The 20,350-nt window shown below is 34.2% G+C and overlaps 3 protein-coding genes across 12 annotated transcripts in view; 2 read left to right on the top strand and 1 right to left on the bottom strand.

Annotated features, from left to right (window-relative positions):
- Positions 1 to 305: 305 nt before the first annotated feature.
- LOC138178330 (protein-L-isoaspartate O-methyltransferase domain-containing protein 1) lies at positions 306 to 3,606 on the bottom strand. 5 transcript variants are annotated; one of them, XM_069110063.1, is made up of 6 exons: positions 3,522 to 3,573; positions 3,138 to 3,387; positions 2,192 to 2,521; positions 1,992 to 2,126; positions 1,665 to 1,916; positions 306 to 1,580 (listed from the first exon to the last, which is right to left on the bottom strand). In XM_069110063.1, exons 3-6 carry the CDS (start codon positions 2,496 to 2,498, stop codon positions 667 to 669), a joined length of 1,608 nt encoding a protein of 535 aa, XP_068966164.1. In that variant the 5' UTR covers positions 2,499 to 2,521; positions 3,138 to 3,387; positions 3,522 to 3,573; the 3' UTR covers positions 306 to 666. The 5 variants fall into 5 exon arrangements, with proteins under 5 accessions (XP_068966164.1, XP_068966165.1, XP_068966163.1 ...); XM_069110064.1 differs by lacking the exon at positions 3,138 to 3,387 and having other exon boundaries at positions 3,522 to 3,606; XM_069110062.1 differs by having other exon boundaries at positions 3,138 to 3,582.
- A 1,618-nt stretch (positions 3,607 to 5,224) lies between these two features.
- Positions 5,225 to 14,121, top strand: l(3)mbt (lethal (3) malignant brain tumor). 4 transcript variants are annotated; one of them, XM_069109231.1, is made up of 17 exons: positions 5,225 to 5,375; positions 8,126 to 8,333; positions 9,024 to 9,318; positions 9,413 to 9,652; positions 9,725 to 10,359; positions 10,441 to 10,600; positions 10,688 to 10,859; positions 10,941 to 11,121; positions 11,204 to 11,390; positions 11,465 to 11,682; positions 11,761 to 11,989; positions 12,081 to 12,270; positions 12,360 to 12,481; positions 12,557 to 12,920; positions 12,998 to 13,072; positions 13,153 to 13,462; positions 13,543 to 14,121. In XM_069109231.1, the coding sequence occupies exons 1-17, from the start codon at positions 5,350 to 5,352 to the stop codon at positions 13,666 to 13,668; spliced, it is 3,738 nt and encodes a 1,245-aa protein (XP_068965332.1). In that variant the 5' UTR covers positions 5,225 to 5,349; the 3' UTR covers positions 13,669 to 14,121. The 4 variants fall into 4 exon arrangements, with proteins under 4 accessions (XP_068965332.1, XP_068965330.1, XP_068965334.1 ...); XM_069109229.1 differs by having other exon boundaries at positions 11,192 to 11,390; positions 13,543 to 14,120; XM_069109233.1 differs by lacking the exon at positions 5,225 to 5,375 and adding an exon at positions 5,448 to 5,562 and having other exon boundaries at positions 11,192 to 11,390; positions 13,543 to 14,120.
- A 559-nt stretch (positions 14,122 to 14,680) lies between these two features.
- The window catches only part of fng (Fringe glycosyltransferase), a 126,217-nt gene continuing 120,547 nt past the window's right edge, over positions 14,681 to 20,350 (top strand). The window contains exons 1-3 of one of the 3 annotated variants that reach the window (XM_069110380.1): positions 14,681 to 14,836; positions 15,133 to 15,660; positions 16,613 to 16,852. In XM_069110380.1, the coding sequence (XP_068966481.1) occupies positions 15,367 to 15,660; positions 16,613 to 16,852 (534 nt within the window). In that variant the 5' untranslated portion in view covers positions 14,681 to 14,836; positions 15,133 to 15,366. Of the gene's footprint in view, positions 15,661 to 16,612; positions 16,853 to 20,350 lie in introns of all 3 variants that reach the window. The other 2 variants (XM_069110381.1, XM_069110379.1) reach the window with 2 other exon arrangements.

Genomic DNA, 20,350 nt, shown 5'->3' with positions numbered 1-20,350 from the left:
GTTCAACCATTCGTGCTCTTATTGTCGACTGCTTCACAGGGTTGCTGACAACCCCTGACGGACGTAGGAAAGTTTGTATCGATATTTGTTGTCGGATTGCATGACTGTAGATTGTAGAAAGAACAACAGGAACATAGGCAAAGGAACTGTTCATGTTCGGGAATAGGATTGTTCTTTCAGAAGGTTCAAGAATTCTGTGCATGTATGTGTGTGCATTAAGATTTCTGGGGAAAAAGAAGTAGTAGGATTATATTTATGTAAATATCGATGGATATGTGCATGTGAAATATTTTAAAAAATATTGGTGATTACTTACGATGATATTTATTTTTATTTTGTTGCGTGATTATTTGTGTAATGAGATGACTACCAACTCACAATGAGATAAATAAGAGATAAGATAAGAATAGATAATTGTAATGCTGATTTAAATAAAAGACAGTATGGATTTCTGTATCATGCACTCTTTGGTTCAAGGACTTGTTAGGTCTCGGTTTGAGAGAAAGAGACAAAGAAAGATGTAGAAAGTAACATCAGTGATTATTCCATGTAAACTATTGCGTGAAATTAAGTCATCTGTATGTGTACATATATATATATATATATATACATATATTTATTTATTTAAATTAGATTAATATGATTCGTGTATGTCATGTACTTATATTACAGCTTACGATTATAATTTAGGTACAACTTTGATGAGAAAGGCAATGGTAACTCATGTATTTTCTCTTTCATATACGTAGAAAAGGCATTACTGTTCACGTAACGGGCAACTATTATTTCTTGGTCACGGGGGCTATTGGAAGGATCGATGTCCATCGGTTCCGCCATGTCCGGAGGATCGACAGGTTCTGAGTCTGACTGACTGGTATTCGATCTAGGGCTATTATCTTCGTTGCTTAAGTTTACGTCTTCTACGATACCGCTGTCCGTTTTCTCCCGTTTAGCCATTTTTTTACGCTGAACAAGAGTCTCGTCCTGTTCTGTTTCGCTATCACTTTCACTTATATTCAACAACGTTTCAGTATGTTTCAATAAATTCAAATAGGTTTCGCTGACATTGGTGAAATTCTGTACCTCTGCTTTATTCTCAGGTTTTGCTTCTGTCGAATTGGAAGTAGTCTGTACATTGCTTGATTCTTCTGTTCGCGAAACGGACTTATTACTATCCGAAGAATTTTCAGGATTCTGATTGTTCCAGTCAACGTTACCATTACTGTTTACTACTTGCCAATTTTGGCTTTCGTTCATGTTGCACAGTACGACAGCCCGTACTTGAGAAGTTGTGTACAGATCTCTAGGATCAGTGTCTACACTGAGCAACACGCATACCCTTCTCGTAAATTCATCATCTTCATCTGACGCTGATTCATCCGACACTGATTCATCAGATTCTCCCATCACAGGAATTACAAATCTTGTTAAGGTTTGCTGTGGAGGACTAAATCTTCGCCGTTCTAATAGAATTACTTTTTTCGTTTCCAGATCTTCGTGTTCCTTCCATACATTTGTCCGCAAACAGCACCTAATCTTACCTCTGCATAGTTCTTGTAAAGATAATGGAGCACATTCAGCTGCAATACACACAAATAATAATGTAAAATAATTTACAAATACTACTATTTTTATCTTGTTTTAAAATAAATAAATATACATACGTAAGTGGAATAACGTTTGCTCTGAAGTAGTAGGCACGACTAACGTTGCGAACGATACGGGAAGCATTTTAAAGTGTAACCAAGTATCTTCATCTATTCTGAGTACACGTAGCAAATGATCTTTAAATGGCATTACGAGGATACCTCCGACACATACAAATTGTTTAATAAATCCTTCGTAATTTTCGGGACATGCTGCACCACAATATACTCTGTCATACTGCCTACCAGGTGCAACATTCAGACAATTCCCTGTTAAATGTATAGTTACATGACTCTTTTCTGTTCTCACAGGAGTCATATATAAGTAAATTCTTTATGTATCACCTTGTATAAAAACTGGTTCACAAAAATCAAATTCATCCAGTGCTAATGACTTCTGCTTAAATTCTTCTAGTCGCTCGTACGCATAATTTAAACAATCTTCATGCAACTCAATGCCATGATTTGTTCCATGTTGGTCTAAGAAAGGCACAAAGATATCACGAATATTCTATATTGATCTAGTAAAGCAGCAGTGTTCTTACTCAATATGAGTCCTGCCATTGTACTGAGATAACCAGTTCCTGATCCAAGATTTAAAAAGCTCAATCCTGGTTCCAATGAAAGGCTTTCCATCACCTCGCTATATATACATGGTGCAGATAAATGAATGTTACCATGTTTCCAGGCAAGATCATTGTAAGCTCTTTCTCTGTGAGATGGTAAAACATAGTCTGCTCTATCAATAGCTCTAAATACTTGTTCCACTTTTTTTGTTCTTATATATCCAGATTTCATTAAGTTATCAACTAATTCATCGTTATTTTGTCCACTGCTTACAGCTGCCCCCATTGTTACAAATTTACAAAAGATCTCTGCAACAAAGATTCAATATGTTAATTAAATATTTATTGTATTTTTAAATATTTTTGCACTTAAACAACAACTCAACATATTAAAAGAACATACTTTAAATATAATTATATTTTTGTTGCCGCTTATATAATAGTTATTATTTTGTTACTATATTGACAACTTTTATTGGAGTACTTTTAAAGGCAAAGTGGATTTATATGGATATAGTAATCGCAACACTGTATTGTTGTTTGACTTTAAAAATAACTTACCAGGTCAAAGTATAGTATATTATTTACAATTATTAAAGTTCATATAAATATGGATAATGTGATAAATAATAATCTACCAAAATATATATTCATCTGATAAGAATGAAATTCCAATACCAAATATATTATTTTACGTGTCAAAATATAACATGATAGAATTACGTCAAAGTGCGTTGCATATATATACATACAAAACCGAATAAAATATATATTTAAATCTTACAAAGCGGAAAGTCGTATTCAATAATAATAAGATAAATTAAATAATAAATTACGTATTCGTATAAAATAAATATCGATACTACAAATTTGAGAGAAATGCACGTAAAATTTTCGCAGTGTTCTCGTCAAAACGTTCCCTTACCAGATGAAAACACTATGCTCAATGACAGTGAATAATGGAGTCGATGCTAAGTCGGAAAAAAAATCTTTCGGTGCCTCGAGTTAGCTTATTATAATGCACACAGTATCACGCATCGTAACATATTTTGTGACAAAAGACTGGATTTACTGCTTATGTCTTCTGTTTTGGTAAGTACAACAATCCATCAAGTCCATCAGCTGATAGAACAAAACACGAACTGTCTCTACGCCATTGTATGTTTCCAACTATTCTATAACAAGTTACATGTCCACGGACAAGTTTCACGGAATAAAATTCGATCAATTACGAGCATCATCCTGCTCCTTATTATCTTTCCGAATTTTTTCTCGATCGCACAAAATACTTTTTCTATCCGTTTTTTACCTTTTCCTTCAAAACGCGTATGCGTGTTAATCGGCCTTTTCAAAGCGTATGACAGTGCCGTCGCCACGGGTGGAGCCCCTTACCATGGTCGTATTCACAGATATGGCAACTATCGTGGCGAGGGTAAGGTTCGTAATGTCATAAGGTGTAGTTTACAAATCAGTCGCTAGCCATGGAGCGCTACGATCTAGAGGTTAATGAAAGCAATACACGGGGTGTCTCGCAGTTTAGTATGCAATCTTTGCCAGTGTGTTCTATAGGTAGAAATAGGACTAAAATATCATGTAACAAAAAGTTCATAAATGTTAATATCGATGTGCTATTGAATTTGCTATAAACTGAATTTCATAACGATTTTGTCTTACTTCTTCATAGCGTACGTTTATCCTCGTACAATAGAATCTGGTAGAATCATGCTTAAGAAAAGTAAATATATACGTTATACATATATCAACACGTTAGAGGAAGATTATTGACTTACATATTTTTGTTATAATTTTTTAATAAAGCATTTATAGATTTTTTGCTATATGACATTTTAGTCTTATTTTTACCTATTGAATATACCAATAAAGTTTATACATTAAAGTAAAATACAGAACATAGTAAGGCATACAAGTCACACTTCTGACTTGAAGCGCCTTGCTCCTTAGTGGACAAACTAATGTTCGCTAAATTCACTAAGAGCTTTGTTCCCGCTACGGGAGTTGTCAGATCTGTGTATACTACCGTGCCCCTTACACGGCTTCCATTTCCCCTCCTGCCTTCATCCCTATAAGACAAAGAGGGTTTAGAGAGAGATCTCCAATGAGATTTCCCTCTTCTTCTAGCTCTCTCTTCAAACAGAAAACAATACGCGGGAAGTGTTTGTATTGGGCGCAAGTCTATAGCACGGTATTAGCTAGCATTTCTGTACCATGGTAACGAAACTCGAGTGAGAAAACTCTCCAAGCTCCGAAACTCAGCTTGGACACCACTGGCGTGTAACATCGAGCGCAAGCGTTTACGTACTCTTTGACATATGTTTCTCAAATACGTAAATATGTATGTACATTTATATGCGTAAATGGATCTATACTTACATATACACATAGATTCGCGCATATTTATAATCAAGCGATTCTTAAGCTTCGGTAAACCGAACACTTTTCAATCGTTATACTTCCATACGGTTCTTCGAATATGTGATAATGAATTTACTGTAGCGAATTAAATGTACGATGAATGTATGCATACCGTATGGAAATTTTATAGTTGCTGCGTTAAAAATAAGGAGACTCTGTCGTTATGGACGCGCAGCAGGAAATAAGCGTCCCAATGTAGTCGACAATTCCATTAAATTTGTTATATACTACCTACTTCTATTTTTTATTTCGATCGATACCGAAGAGCGTAACGTCTAATTCTTGTTTTACGAGGCCAAAAATATAAATTACTTTTACTTTGATTTGGTTGATGCGAAGAACTTAAAATATTATTTTGCAAAATTGAAAGTGGAAACAATTTTTTAACTTTTAATATAACTTTTGTATGAAAATAAGCGAAAGAATAATTACAATCATTCGTTGCTTTATATATTCGCGGATTAATTGTACGCGAGTTGTATTTTGTTCGTAGAAAAAGATTATATTTGTAAATTAAATTTACTTTGACGTTTGAGAGGTGATAGCCAAAAAATTTTTATTACATGCTATTAAATACATATTTCTGAAACAGAAACATTTTTATCTTATTCTATTTTATGTGTACAAATGTGAATGAGCCTTTACAGCAGAAGCAACATGGGTCGATGCGCATGCGCAGTTAGAATGATATCGTCTCTTCGCATATGATGGCGACTGACAACTTTAAAACGTGAGTTTATTATCATATAATTTCTTATGTTTACAATGTGCTGTTCGCGTGTAAAATATGACAGTGATAACATTAAATATTCAGTTGTTTGTTAGTCAAGTAATTTTTTTCTCACGATCGACGTTCGATAGATTATATCCTTAAAATTACCGCTCATAATTCGTTAGACCAACATTCACTTATCCTAGTAAGTATACCTATAAAGCTTCCCGTAACTTTTTGCATTGGTGTACTTGCAAAAAGTTGTAAAGTATTTATGAATGAATGTAACGTGTACAAACTTCTTAATATAGATTACCACGATTATCATAATAATCTTTACTTATATTCTTTTTCAACTTACCTCCACTCATATAGAAATATACTTAAAATATTATGACTTGGAGCTTTGATAGTGATTATATCTACATATTCATAAGATCAATTTATACCGATAAAGTAAAAATAATGAATTAGTTTTGTTTTCTTTGTATCTTTGAAAACTTTTTTAATAACCTCGATGCCTCGTAGATTAAATATCTCGTACTTTATTAAAATATACATATTCTACTGTTATTGCTCATAAAATAACAAAGGTATTCGTAATCTTAACGTTGTATAATTAAAAAAAAAATCTGTTTTCGTTCAGGATTATCTACTTTATACTGTTTTTTACAAATTTAAAATATATTTATAAATCGTATTTATGTCGTATTGTTATCGTTATTAGTAATTTATATCAAGTTTATATGTTATTAAAAACTTTAATAAATTTGATGCTAACAATATTTTATTACAAATTTTTATCTCTTTCAGACGTAAATTTATAAAATTCCAGTACTGTAATCATAATCTGATAGTTGCAAATTCATTATACAGAGCAATAATATATATCGAGCATTAAAAATGTTAGCTTTTATATTTTAGAGGTTAATGCAGAAGTATATCGAAATCGAAACTTGAGTATTTGCTTAATGTGCGAAATGAATATATCAATTATCATTTTCTATGAACTAATATAAATGATATTTTCGCGTATGGTACAATAGAAAATATTGATCGTCAAATTTAATAATTTTATCAAGAGCTCGTCGGAAATTACTGTTTCAAAGACAGAATCCTTTTCACCGATTACACGTACTGCTACGTTTAACCAATCCAACCACGATAACAATATGACGTCACGCGACAACTCTCTGCCATTGGTCAAAATCAACAATTATGAAAATAAAATAATAAAATTTAACATGTACAACTACACTTAAAGCATGTCTGAGTCGGATACATTTCGTATCAAATATTTTGATTAAATTACCGATACCTTGGTGAATTTCAATTTTCAAAATCCAATGCGATAATCTGTTAAATAGTGATAAGTATGTGACTCGCCGTTTTAAAAAAAAATTTAGCTTGATTCAGCTAGCATTGATCAGCGGAACGCGAATTGGCTTTACTTTTTTTTGAGTTGATATTTGCGCGGGAGATTCGTGAAAGGATGCAGGCGAGAAAAGTCTGCCCGCGAAAAGGCAGTAGATTAAATAAAAAAAAACTTCGTTACCAGGTATATAGTTATCGATCGACAGTGCATGATCCTTGAATGATTTCAAAATTACTCATACTTGGGAAAAATCTGTATATCCGATGCGGTTAATAGTGTATCCAGAATGTTACGATTGGTCGAGATTGTGAACTTCTTCTTCAGTGTAACTCCGATTAACCAATAGGAAGCGGCCTGTTGCGCCGTCGCTACTACAGTTAGAATCTATGGGGATATAAGTGTAGCGTACGCAGAGTGAAGGCTCAAACGCTTAAAAAATATGTGAAATTAATCGTTTAAAATTCACTGGAATTTCAACTTGGTTCGTTCTTCGTTTATGTCGTGTTAATTGTTTGCGTTACCCTGAGAACCCCTGTGAATCCCGCAAGAGATGATCAGTTTTATATAGTTTGATCCATCCCCTTATTTCAGTGAACAGTGTGCGTGCGTGCGCGTTGTGTTCTTCAAGTGATACGTGATGCGCGTTGAACGATTTGTAAAAGTACTTCAATAAAAATATCTGTGGTGTAACTGTTGAAACTTTTAATTCCCGAGGATTTCTGGTGTTCCATAGAATGTATAGAATAAATTGTTGGCCAACTGATGCATTTGAAAGCGTGGAAATTAATAACGTAACTACACTGAACGATATTTGTTCGGCGCGTGTTTCAAATCGTGTTGGTGATTCTCTTAACGCCCAGTTATGGCTATCCGGGATACCATTGCATTAGTTATTAAACTTTGTATATTCAGAAATTGCAGTTATTTGCAAATTATGTAACTAGCAACAATTCTACTTGGTGATAGGAGATATTATATTATATACTGTTAGGTTTGTAGAATTACAAAATATTTTCACTTGTCTATTTTTTTTCATTCCATTCATCGTACGACATTCTTTAGATATTAATTCGTTTTTTAATAAAAAGATGTTTTGTTATCATTTTGCCTATTCAATCGTTTTTTTTATAACAACTTTCAAAAATCAATTTTTTATGTATAGATAGGATTTAAATGATTAGATCATTTAAGTTGCTTTTATCTTTTAATCTTTTAGTTATGTTTTTATATGTTTGTGTTATAATATAATATAAATAAGTAAACAGAATTTTCTGAGAATATGATGTTGATTGATGTTCTTGAATGTTCTTATGATAATTTGAATCGTTAAATGTACAAAGTGAGTTTCTGTATACAATTTCTAAAAATATATTGTATTATGTTTTTTCAACAGAATGGAAGAAGAAATAGTAGTAGATGATGTAGATGAGAATAGTAGTACGGAGATTCCACAGTCAGATGATCCAACAACACCCGTTATGCCTTTATTATACATTCAACAAAGTAAATTACGTTCGGCTCCACCAACAACCACAAATCAGACTTTGGTTTCACCTAATGCTACTCAATTGGCTGCTATTATCAATCCAGTCAATAATCAGGTAATTTGTTAATATCCTTATCTTGAATGAGATAGCTTGAGTTTTCAGGACAGAATATTATTTTCTCTTCATATTAAATATAATATAACACCAAAAAATTTTTAAATAAAATTTGAATATATTTTTAATATTCATAATTTTATAATCTTACATAAGTAGAATAATATATTATACTGTATAGTACAATAAAGTGTATAGTTATAGTATATAGGTCAGAGTAACCTATAATTATATAAAATGATCCAGTATAGTTGTGGTACTTTAAGAATGTACTGTTAACTATAGTTTTATTATTTCATATGTAAGTGAATATGGAATATACACATGTATAATGTAAAATCCTATTAGATTCCATGTATAGTGAATTAGTGTATACCTTTATAATAAATATAGATCTGTTCAATATACTTGCTATAGTGGATAACAAGTAGGAAAGTATAAATTACATTAAACATTACTTTTATAACCATTCAGATATTTTATCATAGTATATCAAAAATATTTCAAATATTTCTTAAAGATACAAATTTGTAAATATGTAAGGAGTGGCACAAAATTAGACAATTTTTAATGATCAAATGACACATGATTAAATTGTATTAAGACATTGAGTTTATTTAATTAATTTTTTGGTGATTTGTAAATTATTTTAATGTCATCAATGAACTGTTTATTTTATTTTAATTACAGATTGTTACTGGACAGAACAAAGTGTTTATACAAGGGCCAAGTCAGGTTACTACTTCTCAGAATAAACAACATATTGTAATCCATCGACCAATTAATACTGTCAGTACCACAACTAATTCGCAAGGGCAGAAACATATATTGCTTAGAAAGTCCAATGCATCTACTGCTCAGATAGTGCCCTTAAGTACCGCTCAAGGAAACCAAACCAATGCACAAGCAGGCAAGCACACCTTTGCATATCTTGGAACTCTCATTAAACCAAATAAATCGCGGGAATCTGTTGTTATTCCAGCAGGTGACTATTTTATTTTCATAATAAAATTATGAGTAATAAAAAAGATACTTTTTATTGATATAATCTTAATTTGCTTTTTCATATCATTTATTAGGAGCTCTAACTACAACTCAAATAGCTAAACCAAAATTAGTGATAGCACCAGTTATATCACAGCTAGCTCAAACTTCGACAAGTACTACTACAGGATCTCAAAGTCAACCTCCGAAACACATGGCTAATTTATTATTACCAGTCAGCATACCCCAACAAAGTGGACCTACTAAATCCAGTATGTTTAATTTAAAAATTAACAATGGCCAAATTAATACAGAAAGTAAAGGAACTATTACAGGTAAATACTTGAAAGCGTACTTCATTGTATTGTTAAATTTGAATTAACTATTCCCTTCTTTTTATATTATAGTATTACGGGAGTCAAAAACTACAAATTCGGCTACACATCCACCTCCTTTGCATCCTATTGCAAAAATGAGTTTACTAAACGCAAATAAAGGAAATAACAATTCTACAGACAGTATAAAAATTACAGAAAATCCAGATTCCGCAGTTATTACCCCTATTCCGAAAAAAGACGACGCTGGTATGCCGGAGAAGCGAAAAAAGACGATAAGCAATATATTAAGAGGATCGAGTGAAAAACGAATGAAAAAACAAAATCTTCCAAAGTCTGCTCAAGAGAGTATAGTTGATGTAAGCTATGCACTAAGTAGTCCGGAATCAGAACAAGATAAGGATAAGAAAGTGCAAAATGATGATGACATTACATTGATTAAAGTAGTTCCTAGTGAAGATAAAACTGTGAAACTTACTACTAATACTAATGTCGACGACGATATAAAAATCGAAATTATTAAAACACGCACAAGCTGTGGCATTGAATCATTAACAGACAATAAAAGTGATACTAAGATTAATATAAGTAATCATGAAGACTTGAAAGATCATTTAAATGCAACACATAACGATTCTAATTTCGATGCAGCGAAAGTTTTAGATTGGAAGGATGGTGTTGGTACTCTTCCAGGAAGTACATTAAAGGTATGACCATATAACATTAGAAAATTAATTTTTGATGTCATGATTTAATAAAATAGCGAATAAATTTATTATATTTCATAGTTTTGTATGAATGAATTTGGTATTATGGAAGTAGTAGATGAAGATGAAAATAACAAACAAGGTAAAGATTGCATTGGCGACAAAGAGAATGTTTGTTCGACACAGAATTCTTCCAAGTCTACTTCTGTAACTGTTAATAATATAAACAACGAAAAGAAACGTAAGTATTAACAATGTGAATATGCATATTTTCTTTCAAAGAGTGGAGGAAGATTTCATTCGAATGTGACCGAGTTTATTTTTGTAGCCGATGATAGAAAATCGAGGACTGTTTCGGCGGATACAATGTACCATTGTGAAGGCTGTGGATGTTACGGACTAGCTGCAGAATTTGAAAGTCCGATATCGTGTGGTCCATCATGTACGGAAATAATAGAAGCCAAGAAACAGCCTCCGATGAGAAAAGAAAAAGACTTGAAGTATGTTGTTTGATATAAAGTTTTCTAATATTTAATTAAATATATACTTTTTTTATAAGTTTATTTTTATTTTATTGGTAGAGATATACGCGCGAAACGGAAACGTAAAAGATTACTTCAAGAACAGCAACAGTCTAAGGAAATGGAAGAGAAATCCGAAGACAAAGGACAAGAGAAGGTGAAATCTGAGACAGACGAGGATACAAAGGATACTATTACAGGAATAGATGAAGAAAGTCAAGGAGATAACACTGAATCGAAGGTACTTGTGACCAAACTTTCCTTTTACAATCATCGAAACATACTGCTTATAAATGTGTTTCTGTATTCAGTATCCTTGGCAGACAGGGAAACTCGGATTTTCATGGTCTAAGTATCTTGAACATTGTAAAGCAAAAGCAGCACCCGTTAAATTATTCAAAGACCCCTTCCCCTACGCAAAAAATCATTTCAAAGTTGGAATGAAATTAGAAGGAATAGATCCTGAACACCCGTCACGATATTGTGTTCTTACGGTTGTTGAAGTAGTAGGTAAGTTATTTCACTTTCTTCTTCTTATATTCAGTCTATAACAACACTCAGTTTATTTATTTGGATAATTCCAGGTTATCGAATACGTTTGCATTTCGATGGATATGCAGAAAATTACGATTTTTGGGTAAACGCAGACAGTATGGATATTTTCCCGGTTGGCTGGTCGGAAAAGAATGGACATCGATTAGACCCACCGAAAGGTTATGTAGCTAGTAATTTTAATTGGAACGCATATCTAAAAATTTGCAAAGCTACTGCAACGCCAAAAAATATTTTTTCAAATAAAAGTGTAAGTGCCAATCAATTTTTAATTAAACGATTTATTTTTTAATTTCATGAACTTCACCAATATACCTTACTATTTTAGTCAGTATGTCCAACTGGTTTCCGCGTAGGAATGAAATTAGAAGCGGTAGATAGGAAGCATTCTTCTTTGGTTTGTGTAGCAAGCATAGCAGGCCTAATGGATTCCCGTATATTAGTTCATTTTGATTCTTGGGATGAAGTGTATGATTATTGGGCGGATGCAAGTTCTCCATACATTCATCCAGTGGGATGGTGTCATCATAATGGTCATAGTCTAACGCCACCAAATAGTAAGCGAAATAATATGTATTCGATTTTTATATTTTTGTATCTTCTTCCGGAAAAAACTATGCATGTAAAAATTCGAATTTATTGTTTCAGATTATAAAGACCCTAAATCTTTCACATGGGATGCGTATCTCAGGGAGAGTCGTTCCATGGTCGCGCCAGCGAGAGCTTTTAAACAACGACCACCTTGCGGATTTAAGCGTGGAATGAAATTAGAAGCGGTTGATAAACGCGTGCCTCAACTTATAAGGGTAGCAACAGTTGAAGACGTAAAAGATCATATGTATGTAAATTACAAATATTTATTTTTATCTTAAAATTAAGTGGAGCGCAGTACAATTATTTGTATATGTATATATTTTTGTTTTACAGGCTAAAAATACGATTTGACGGATGGCCAGAAAATCATGCTTATTGGGTCGACGACGATTCCCCTGACATACATCCCATGGGTTGGTGTATGAAAACGGGTCATCCTTTGGAACCACCATTAAGTAAAAATTTTTTAAATATTTTTATACCTCTCGTGTTTTTATATTCTTACTCTAAATATGTATTACTGTCTCTAGCTCCAGATAACTTAAATGACAGGCCTGAGTGTGGAACGTATGGCTGTAAAGGAATAGGGCATGTAAAAGGGCCTAAATATGCAACGCATAACTCTGCATCTGGATGTCCGTATTCACCTCAGAATCTTCATAAAGTTAGACAATTAGCTGATAGACTTAATCTGAAGCACGAGACGTGCGACTTTGAAGATGACGTACAGGATAGACCAAAGTTAGAAAAAGCAGACAAAATAAAAATGGAAAAGTCTGAGAAATTGGAGAAGCCATTGTTTTCGGAGGAACGATTAATGAAGACTGAGAAAGACATTAAACAAGAAGATGGAGATTTCTCTGACAAGAATGACAAATCAGAAAATTCGGAAAAGTAAGCTATACAAATATTCTGTATTATATTATACATTGTTGTAATTGCTATGTATATGAGTAATTCATAATTTACAGGTCTAGTAAATCGAAACATCATCACAGTGACGGACAGACGGATGATGACGAACTTCTGAGAAAGAGAAAGAAAAGGTTCACTCATGACTATATTTCTTGTATTTATAAACCTACATGTATTTATAACTAACTTGTATGTTTTTATACTTTTATAGACGACAGGTTTCTGAAGAACCTTTATATTCCCTTTCGAATTCATATGGTGACTCGTCGCTAACTACTATACCCTATGCTGCAAATATGCCTGACAAACAATTACGTACAGAATTATACCAATCCGTTTACAATCCTGGATATAATCCATTACCGGATTCGCCGCATATATGGGCGAAACATAGCAATGCTTTAAATAGGGTAGTAGCGAAACAGAACACGAATCCTCGAAGATGGTCGAACGAAGAAGTTATCAAATTTATACAGAGCCTTCCCAATTGTAAAGAAGTAGCAAATATCTTTAGGCAGCACGTAAGTATTTAAAAAAAAGGAAGGAATGTAATACAATTTATTATATTCAAACTGTTTAATCTCGTATTCAATGTTTATAGAATATTGATGGTGAAGCATTTTTAATGTTGACTCAAGAGGATTTGATATCGCTATTGGGGTTGCGTCTCGGACCTGCGATTAAGTTGTACAATAGTATAGTTCTTTTACGTCGAAGAGCAACGTGAATGATGTGCGATGAACGCACATACAGTTGGGTTTTAAAGAGTGCAAAGTGGCAGCTATTATGACGATTGCGTCAGATGTATTTATTTAAAATAAAGGAGAAGAAGCTTGGAATCATTGGGATAGAAATGTATCTTCTATCGCAATTAGGAATATTGATTTACAAATGCAGGGAAAAATTTGTAACAAATCCTAATTTGATGATACAAAAGACATTTGTTAAAGTGAAAGATGATCGTATGTTTGATGTTTAAATGGACGATTTGTGATCACGAAATGTAACTATAGCTTGAATGGACGCTCATGATGAAGTACTTACGATTGTCTGTTTTAATTTTTTTCTTATACTGTAAAGTGCATTGAATCATGTACAAATGTAAATATTGACGATCTTAATAATTAAATATTGTAATACAAAAATATAAGCAGTCTTTTATGAAGGAATCTACACTTGACCTGCGATACTCATATTAATAACTTTACACCTGTAAATACACATCCTCTGAACTTTTTAGAATGAATTTATCCAAAATAACAGTAACATATTTATATAACGTATATAATATTTCAAATATTTTGCAATTGATACTTTATCTTCTCTACATATAAAAGATATATGAAAGAAACAATGAACGAAAGTCAATTCAGATAAATAAAACAACTGTGTAAAAAATGTATTTTATAAACAAAAGATCCAGATTCAAGAATGCGGACTGTATAAACAAGTTAAGTTATAAATCAAAAGTTAACACTTTATGTTTATTTATTAAAAAATGAAAGCAAAGTAAGGTAATAATTTTTACAATTGCTTATTTCATTTATTGTTCATTGATTTCCAATCGATATAGAAATTTATTAAGTTATTAATCGGATCAACGTACAACGAAGAGGCGGTGCTCCATTTAAAACGCGTCCCCCTTCTCATTCGTTCCAGACATTGTGCCACTCTCCAGGTCGCTCTCCCACCACGCCGGCCAAGTGGCTGCTATGGCGATGTTTACAGCGTAGTCACGACGACTGGCCATGTGTTCAGTCGGTGGCTTGTCGCGCGCCGTGCAGTATTACGTTTTGGTGCGTGTTCGCCTCGTGACTCTTCGTATATCTCCGTTTCACAAAAGCGTTCCCGTGTGACAACCATTTGATTGTCAAACACTCGCTGCTCTTCTACAGGTTGTCCTGAAATTATTTATAGTACAACGATACAAAAAAACAAACAATCAATTATAATCAATTTACAAAAGTATTATATAGTTTTTCATGATAGATTCGCAAGACGAATTGTTTGAAACACGAGATTATCGTTCAATTGAAATCTATAATTCTTCAAACAGAGATATCGATTTCGAAGTTTTAATCGATTTTCATAAATCGTTGACCGAATCAACAACAAATTAACGCGAAACGGAACGATGACATTGGTGGTGTCATCGATAATTAAATATAACGGAATAACCGAAATTTTGCAGGTTATCCTTTCAGTTAATTTACAAAGTGACAAGAAGGAACTTTCGATGGGACATTCGTGATCGTGTATTACAGTGAATCGAGTTACAGTTCACGTTATTCATTGTCATGCGCAGACGCGATCGTTTCGTGCGACGAGTAGGCTAGATTTGATTATCGAAAGCGAACGATTTATTCGATATTTTGAAAGAGTAACACGGGAGTGACGCGCGGGAACGTGATTACTTTTGTATGTTATGACTGGCGTATTTTTCACGCGGCAGAAGGAGGGGAACGATGCAAGGTGGTTGCCGTTGATCGTTGGAGTTCGAGAAAAACGTGAAAATCACGAGGAAGAGGGACGGTCGGTGAAATTCGGTGGCGGTGGGCCACAGGCTCGATTGTCGGTGATTGGCGCGGGATACGCCGGCACCGGAAGTGCTAAAATGCCCCGTAGCCTGCCGACTAGACGAGGTCTCCAGGCGTTGGCACTTGTTCTCGCCACTGCTTATGCTACCATTCTTCTTTATCAGGCTGTTGCACCCCGTCAGGTAAACGTTTTAATTTGTCTTACATATGTTAGCGATTATTCTTAATCCTTCGCTTTACAACGTTGAATAACAAGACGTGGCGTCTACTACCAAAGTTCAATTTTAACCTCTTTATTTCAGATCACTGTCGATTAGCGAATACAAATTGCATATAATATTTCAGTACTCTGCTTTAGAGTGTTAAACCAATAAATTATTAAGGTTAATAGAAATACCTACGGTGGATAGGAAAAGTATTTGCACATTAGTAATTACATTAGTAATTTATTAATTCAACGAGTGAGAATCCTCTGGTACAACGACATTAAACAAAATAAGTTCATAATTAATAGATGAGTAGCATTAACGGAGAATGGAGTAAGGAAAAGAGAACGAAGAATAAAAACAATAGAATAAGGTAGATAGATAAATATATAAATAGAAGTAAATAAAGTACGGTTCAACGTATAAAATTAATTAGTTTCAAATATATCAAATTTTGTATTATTCGGTAGTAGATACTTTTATAAAACGATAAAGATTTGATATACCATAAAAATGAAACGTTAAATCTGATAAAGAAAAGCGTTTCTTTGGATAATAAGATTATGTGCAAGTACTTTATGCAACTGCTATATCAATAGAAAAGATCATAAGGTAAGGGGTTAATCGACTTTAGTAATAAAGAGAGATGTCACTTTCAAATGACGCGTTAATTGTTCTATTCTCGAAGCGCTATTCTCGGTAGCCAGTTATGTTAATCGAACGGTAAATCGAGTTCGAACTTGTTTCGTCGCGAACGTCGCTAGAGTAAACATTCCGTGAGCTCGCGTGCACGTGCTCGCTTCTTTTCCAAGAATTCTCGATCAGATTATTGTTCTATGCGTGCAATGTTTACAAAATATTACCGATCCATTATGAGCGTATCGCGGTTGGTTTTATACTTATGTATGTGTATGGCATTGTTGCATAGTGGGTCGACGAGATGACGGTGGAAGTGAACAGTAGGAGCGTACTGGTGGAAGTGCCAGCTTCGAGGAGGATGCTGATCAACGAGGAATCTTCGGTGACACCTGCGATCGCGACTGCGACCATGGCACCGTTCACCACGAATCTCGACGACGTGTTCATCAGCGTGAAAACTACCAAGCATTACCATCACTCCCGTCTGCCAGCTATCATCAGCACGTGGTTTCAATTCGCTAAGGATCAGGTACGTGACAAATCCTTTCAAGCCTCTATGCTTCTACACGTCTACAGAATATTTTCCTAAGCCGTGGTTTGCGCTGTTGAGATATTTGTATTCTCCTTATTGTTGTATATCAGATCTTTATAGTTCATCTCTACGGTAATTTTGTAAGATTGCGATACTGGATTAGGTATAATATTATTATAGATGTAAGTAATGCTACATATTATATAATATGTTCTTATAAGATTCTATTGCGCTATACTTACTACATGCATACAGCCACTCGACGTACGTATATCTATGTAGAAAATCGATTAAGATGTACATACATACATATATACATGCACAGTGTATAAATATTTAGAACTAAGTTAAAAGCGTAGAAATTACTTTTTGTTAATATAGAAGAACGTAAAGTTCTTAGAGATTTATAAATGCGAACAGCGAAGAAAGTCAATGAGATTTTATAGTGTGTTCAGAAAGGCGAGTGTTGCTGATGAACGAATAGTTATAAACGTATATGCGATTGTATGCATATTGTACAGACGTAACAGTAGACTCTTGTAAATTTTTACCAAGATATTACCGATATCATTGGCCTTTCATTTCTACTTAATTAAATTCTACTCGTTGAGCGTCTTCCACCGGCCCGTCCAGGAAATTTTACCGAACTCTTCGATGGCCAGTCCTCCACTGATTATAAGTACAACACATAATACTGCAGTCTTAAAAAATCACCTGTTAGTATTAATTTATCCTATTAGTGGATCGTTTAGTTGGTCTTGCATTTTGTTCTATCCAATTCGTTTTCTTATCGTCTAATTGGTAACGAATGATCGAGCAATTAGTTTTAGAATGTACACTTTGTTCGACCGTTGTAATTGAATCGTTACCATGTAATAGCTCATTTTTATCTCTATGTATTAACGAACAATACTTGAAGTAAATTTCAGCGAAGAGTATTAATTGATTCTCGAAAAGAAAGTATTAATTCGTTAGACTGGATGACTGTTTAGAATAGAGGCCACTCTGTGTGCGATTTGTTACTGTTCGGTCGAGCATATACACGGCGGTTTTCAGCTTGATGAGCACTCGTCGTGGGAACGGGATTCTCTGTATTTCCGTTTTACCCTTTCCTTCTTTCTGCGCCTCTTGTTCTCCACCAACTTCCACCTACCGTGTACAGCGTTTTATTTGTGTGTTCAGCTTATGTTCTTGAAACAAACAAATTTTATGTATTCGTCTCTTCCAAATCCGTCCGTCCATCCGTTTTATTCGCCTCGTCCATCTCTTTCTGGTCTTCGTTGACTCTAAAACCTCCTTAAATATCCACCGGATAGCTAAGCTAAGCTATAGCTAATTTAATAGCACAGCTTTGGTAGGTTTCGTTTATGAATTTTAGTAACCTTCGTCGTACTACGTTCGTTCGTTGCTCTTATTAAATATAAATCCATTGTGCAGAATTCTAGTGTCTCTCTGTATCTGTTGCTTCATGAACCTTTGTCCGCCACTCTATGTATGTGCATATCGAGGCAAATAATTTCAAATTTAGCACGGCACAGTGTAGCGTAGTTTACCGGTGGATTGCCAGCTTAAAAGTGTAGGTAGGTGGTAAGAAGGTCTAGGAACTCTCAACTTTCGCGATATTATCTTGCCACGACTAATTGCATGCATTGTACTTCCCCCCTGTTGCTCGGCCTTCCGCTCCCATCGCTACCGGCGACACTTCCTGGAACTAGCAGCCCAGAAAAGTCGCCGGAGGGCCGACTAATAATCGAGATTCTCAGGAATCGCGCATTCGAACGAATTACCCAGGGACCTAAAAGCTCGTTTCGGAGCACTCGTGTTCTCGAGGCGACGTAACATTTGTCCGTTACATTGTCGTCGGTCTTCTTTGAAGCGCGCCTCGTAGCTTAGCTCGTTTTGTTCAATGGATTCAGAGTAAAAGAAATTTGATTGAATTACGTCTTGGGGCAATATATCGTTGTATCCTCGTCAAGGGTGGTCGATGAAAGCGATTAATTATCGTAGTAACTATCGACTTGCCGAAGGACGTAGGGTGTTTCAGTACGGGTATTTGGTTACGCTATAATACAATAGGATAGGTCAGGATATGAGTTAACGAGACTGTACATTTTTATGTGTTCACAAGAAATTTGAAGGTTCAAAAATCCATAGAACATACGTGCAAATATATGCAGGTGAGTCAATAAAAATTACCATTATTGTTATTATACTAATAATTATCATCGAAAAATGTTTCCAGTTTCCAGTTATTGTATTTAAGCAGCCTGGTCAGATGAGTACATGTTGATTTTTTAATATCTTGTGTTATAGGTATATTTTTTATAACATTAGTCGATCCAACTGGACATTCCAATGAAAAACAATCGGTTTAGCAGCTATTTTAATTTTAAATTGTCAAATTTAATGTATGAAAGAGAAGCAAAGACGCGAGGCGGTATTCCTATGTTTTACGTTGCGTTGTCTTTCGTACATTCGCAAATTGAAGTATTAAAATATCTGCTAAACCAAAGATTTTTTCACTATAAATATATTGATTCCTTTTTGTAGAGAATATCCAGCTGAATCGACTGACGTTATTAAGAGAGTACATTAAAACTCTCAGTCACCTTGATATCTCAAAAAATATAAACTATTGGAAGATTTAAGTGTACTCACATCACAGCAGACTGCTTAAACGCGATAAATTTCGCTTCATAAAGTCAATGGACAACGAGTTATTTCAAACGGTAGTTTTTACTCACTCACCATGCACCAGATACATGGAAGCACGATGCTTGTTATAATATTTACCGGATGAAAGAAGTCTCTGCCTACATTCTATTCTTTTTAGTTGTCCTCATAGAGATGCGAATTTGAATGAACATTCGCAGTTTAGAAATAAGAATATAAGCAATATTCTAGACCTTCGGATATTTAAAAAGATCCTGGCAAAAGCACTCGATGGTGTCAAAGATCTCAGTGTGAAATCGACTTAATATGTGCAACAAGTACCTACGGCGATCTTCCAGAAACAAAAGCAGATTTCTCGCTTTACGTTCTGTCCTTATTTCCAACGACGTTGCATGGTCTATGAGCAGGCAAGAAGGAATATTGGAAAATATCCTGATGCTCCTTTCATTTCACGCTTTTACGAATCCTCAGGAGAGAAATGATTTACGAAGAAAAGAGAGTTAGGTAGAAAAACGGACAACCGCCAGGTCTGATTGTATTGTTGACCTGTTGGTAGGCTCGTCCTAAATGTAAATGAATTTCTCTTCGGGTTGCTAACGTTGCTGCTGTCTTAACAGTTGCTAGTTTTTACGTCTATGCGACTAAATACAGTAATTGAAGAAAATATTTGGATATTTTTATAGAAATCTTTCTACGAATATATCATGTGTATTGTATGAAATGTTTCGAAATTTCATTAACAACGCTGTTACGAGACACTGTAATCGCGACTATATTGGCAAAGTTTGAGACCTGAGAATCTGGAAATTCATGGACATAGAA

Source organism: Bombus flavifrons, chromosome 3, assembly GCF_040668555.2.
Source record: "Bombus flavifrons isolate JBK064 chromosome 3, iyBomFlav1_principal, whole genome shotgun sequence".
Taxonomy (NCBI): Eukaryota; Metazoa; Arthropoda; class Insecta; order Hymenoptera; family Apidae; genus Bombus; species Bombus flavifrons.
This window is presented reverse-complemented; position numbering and strand designations above follow the sequence as displayed.

What these genes read in the sequence shown, in the direction of transcription:
- LOC138178330 (XM_069110061.1), bottom strand. An exon ending in TGAACCAGTTTTTATACAAG is followed by an intron (nt 1,917 to 1,991) that starts GTGATACATAAA and finishes TACATTTAACAG; the next exon opens with GGAATTGTCTGAATGTTGCA. An exon ending in GCAAACGTTATTCCACTTAC is followed by an intron (nt 1,581 to 1,664) that starts GTATGTATATTT and finishes TGTGTATTGCAG; the next exon opens with CTGAATGTGCTCCATTATCT.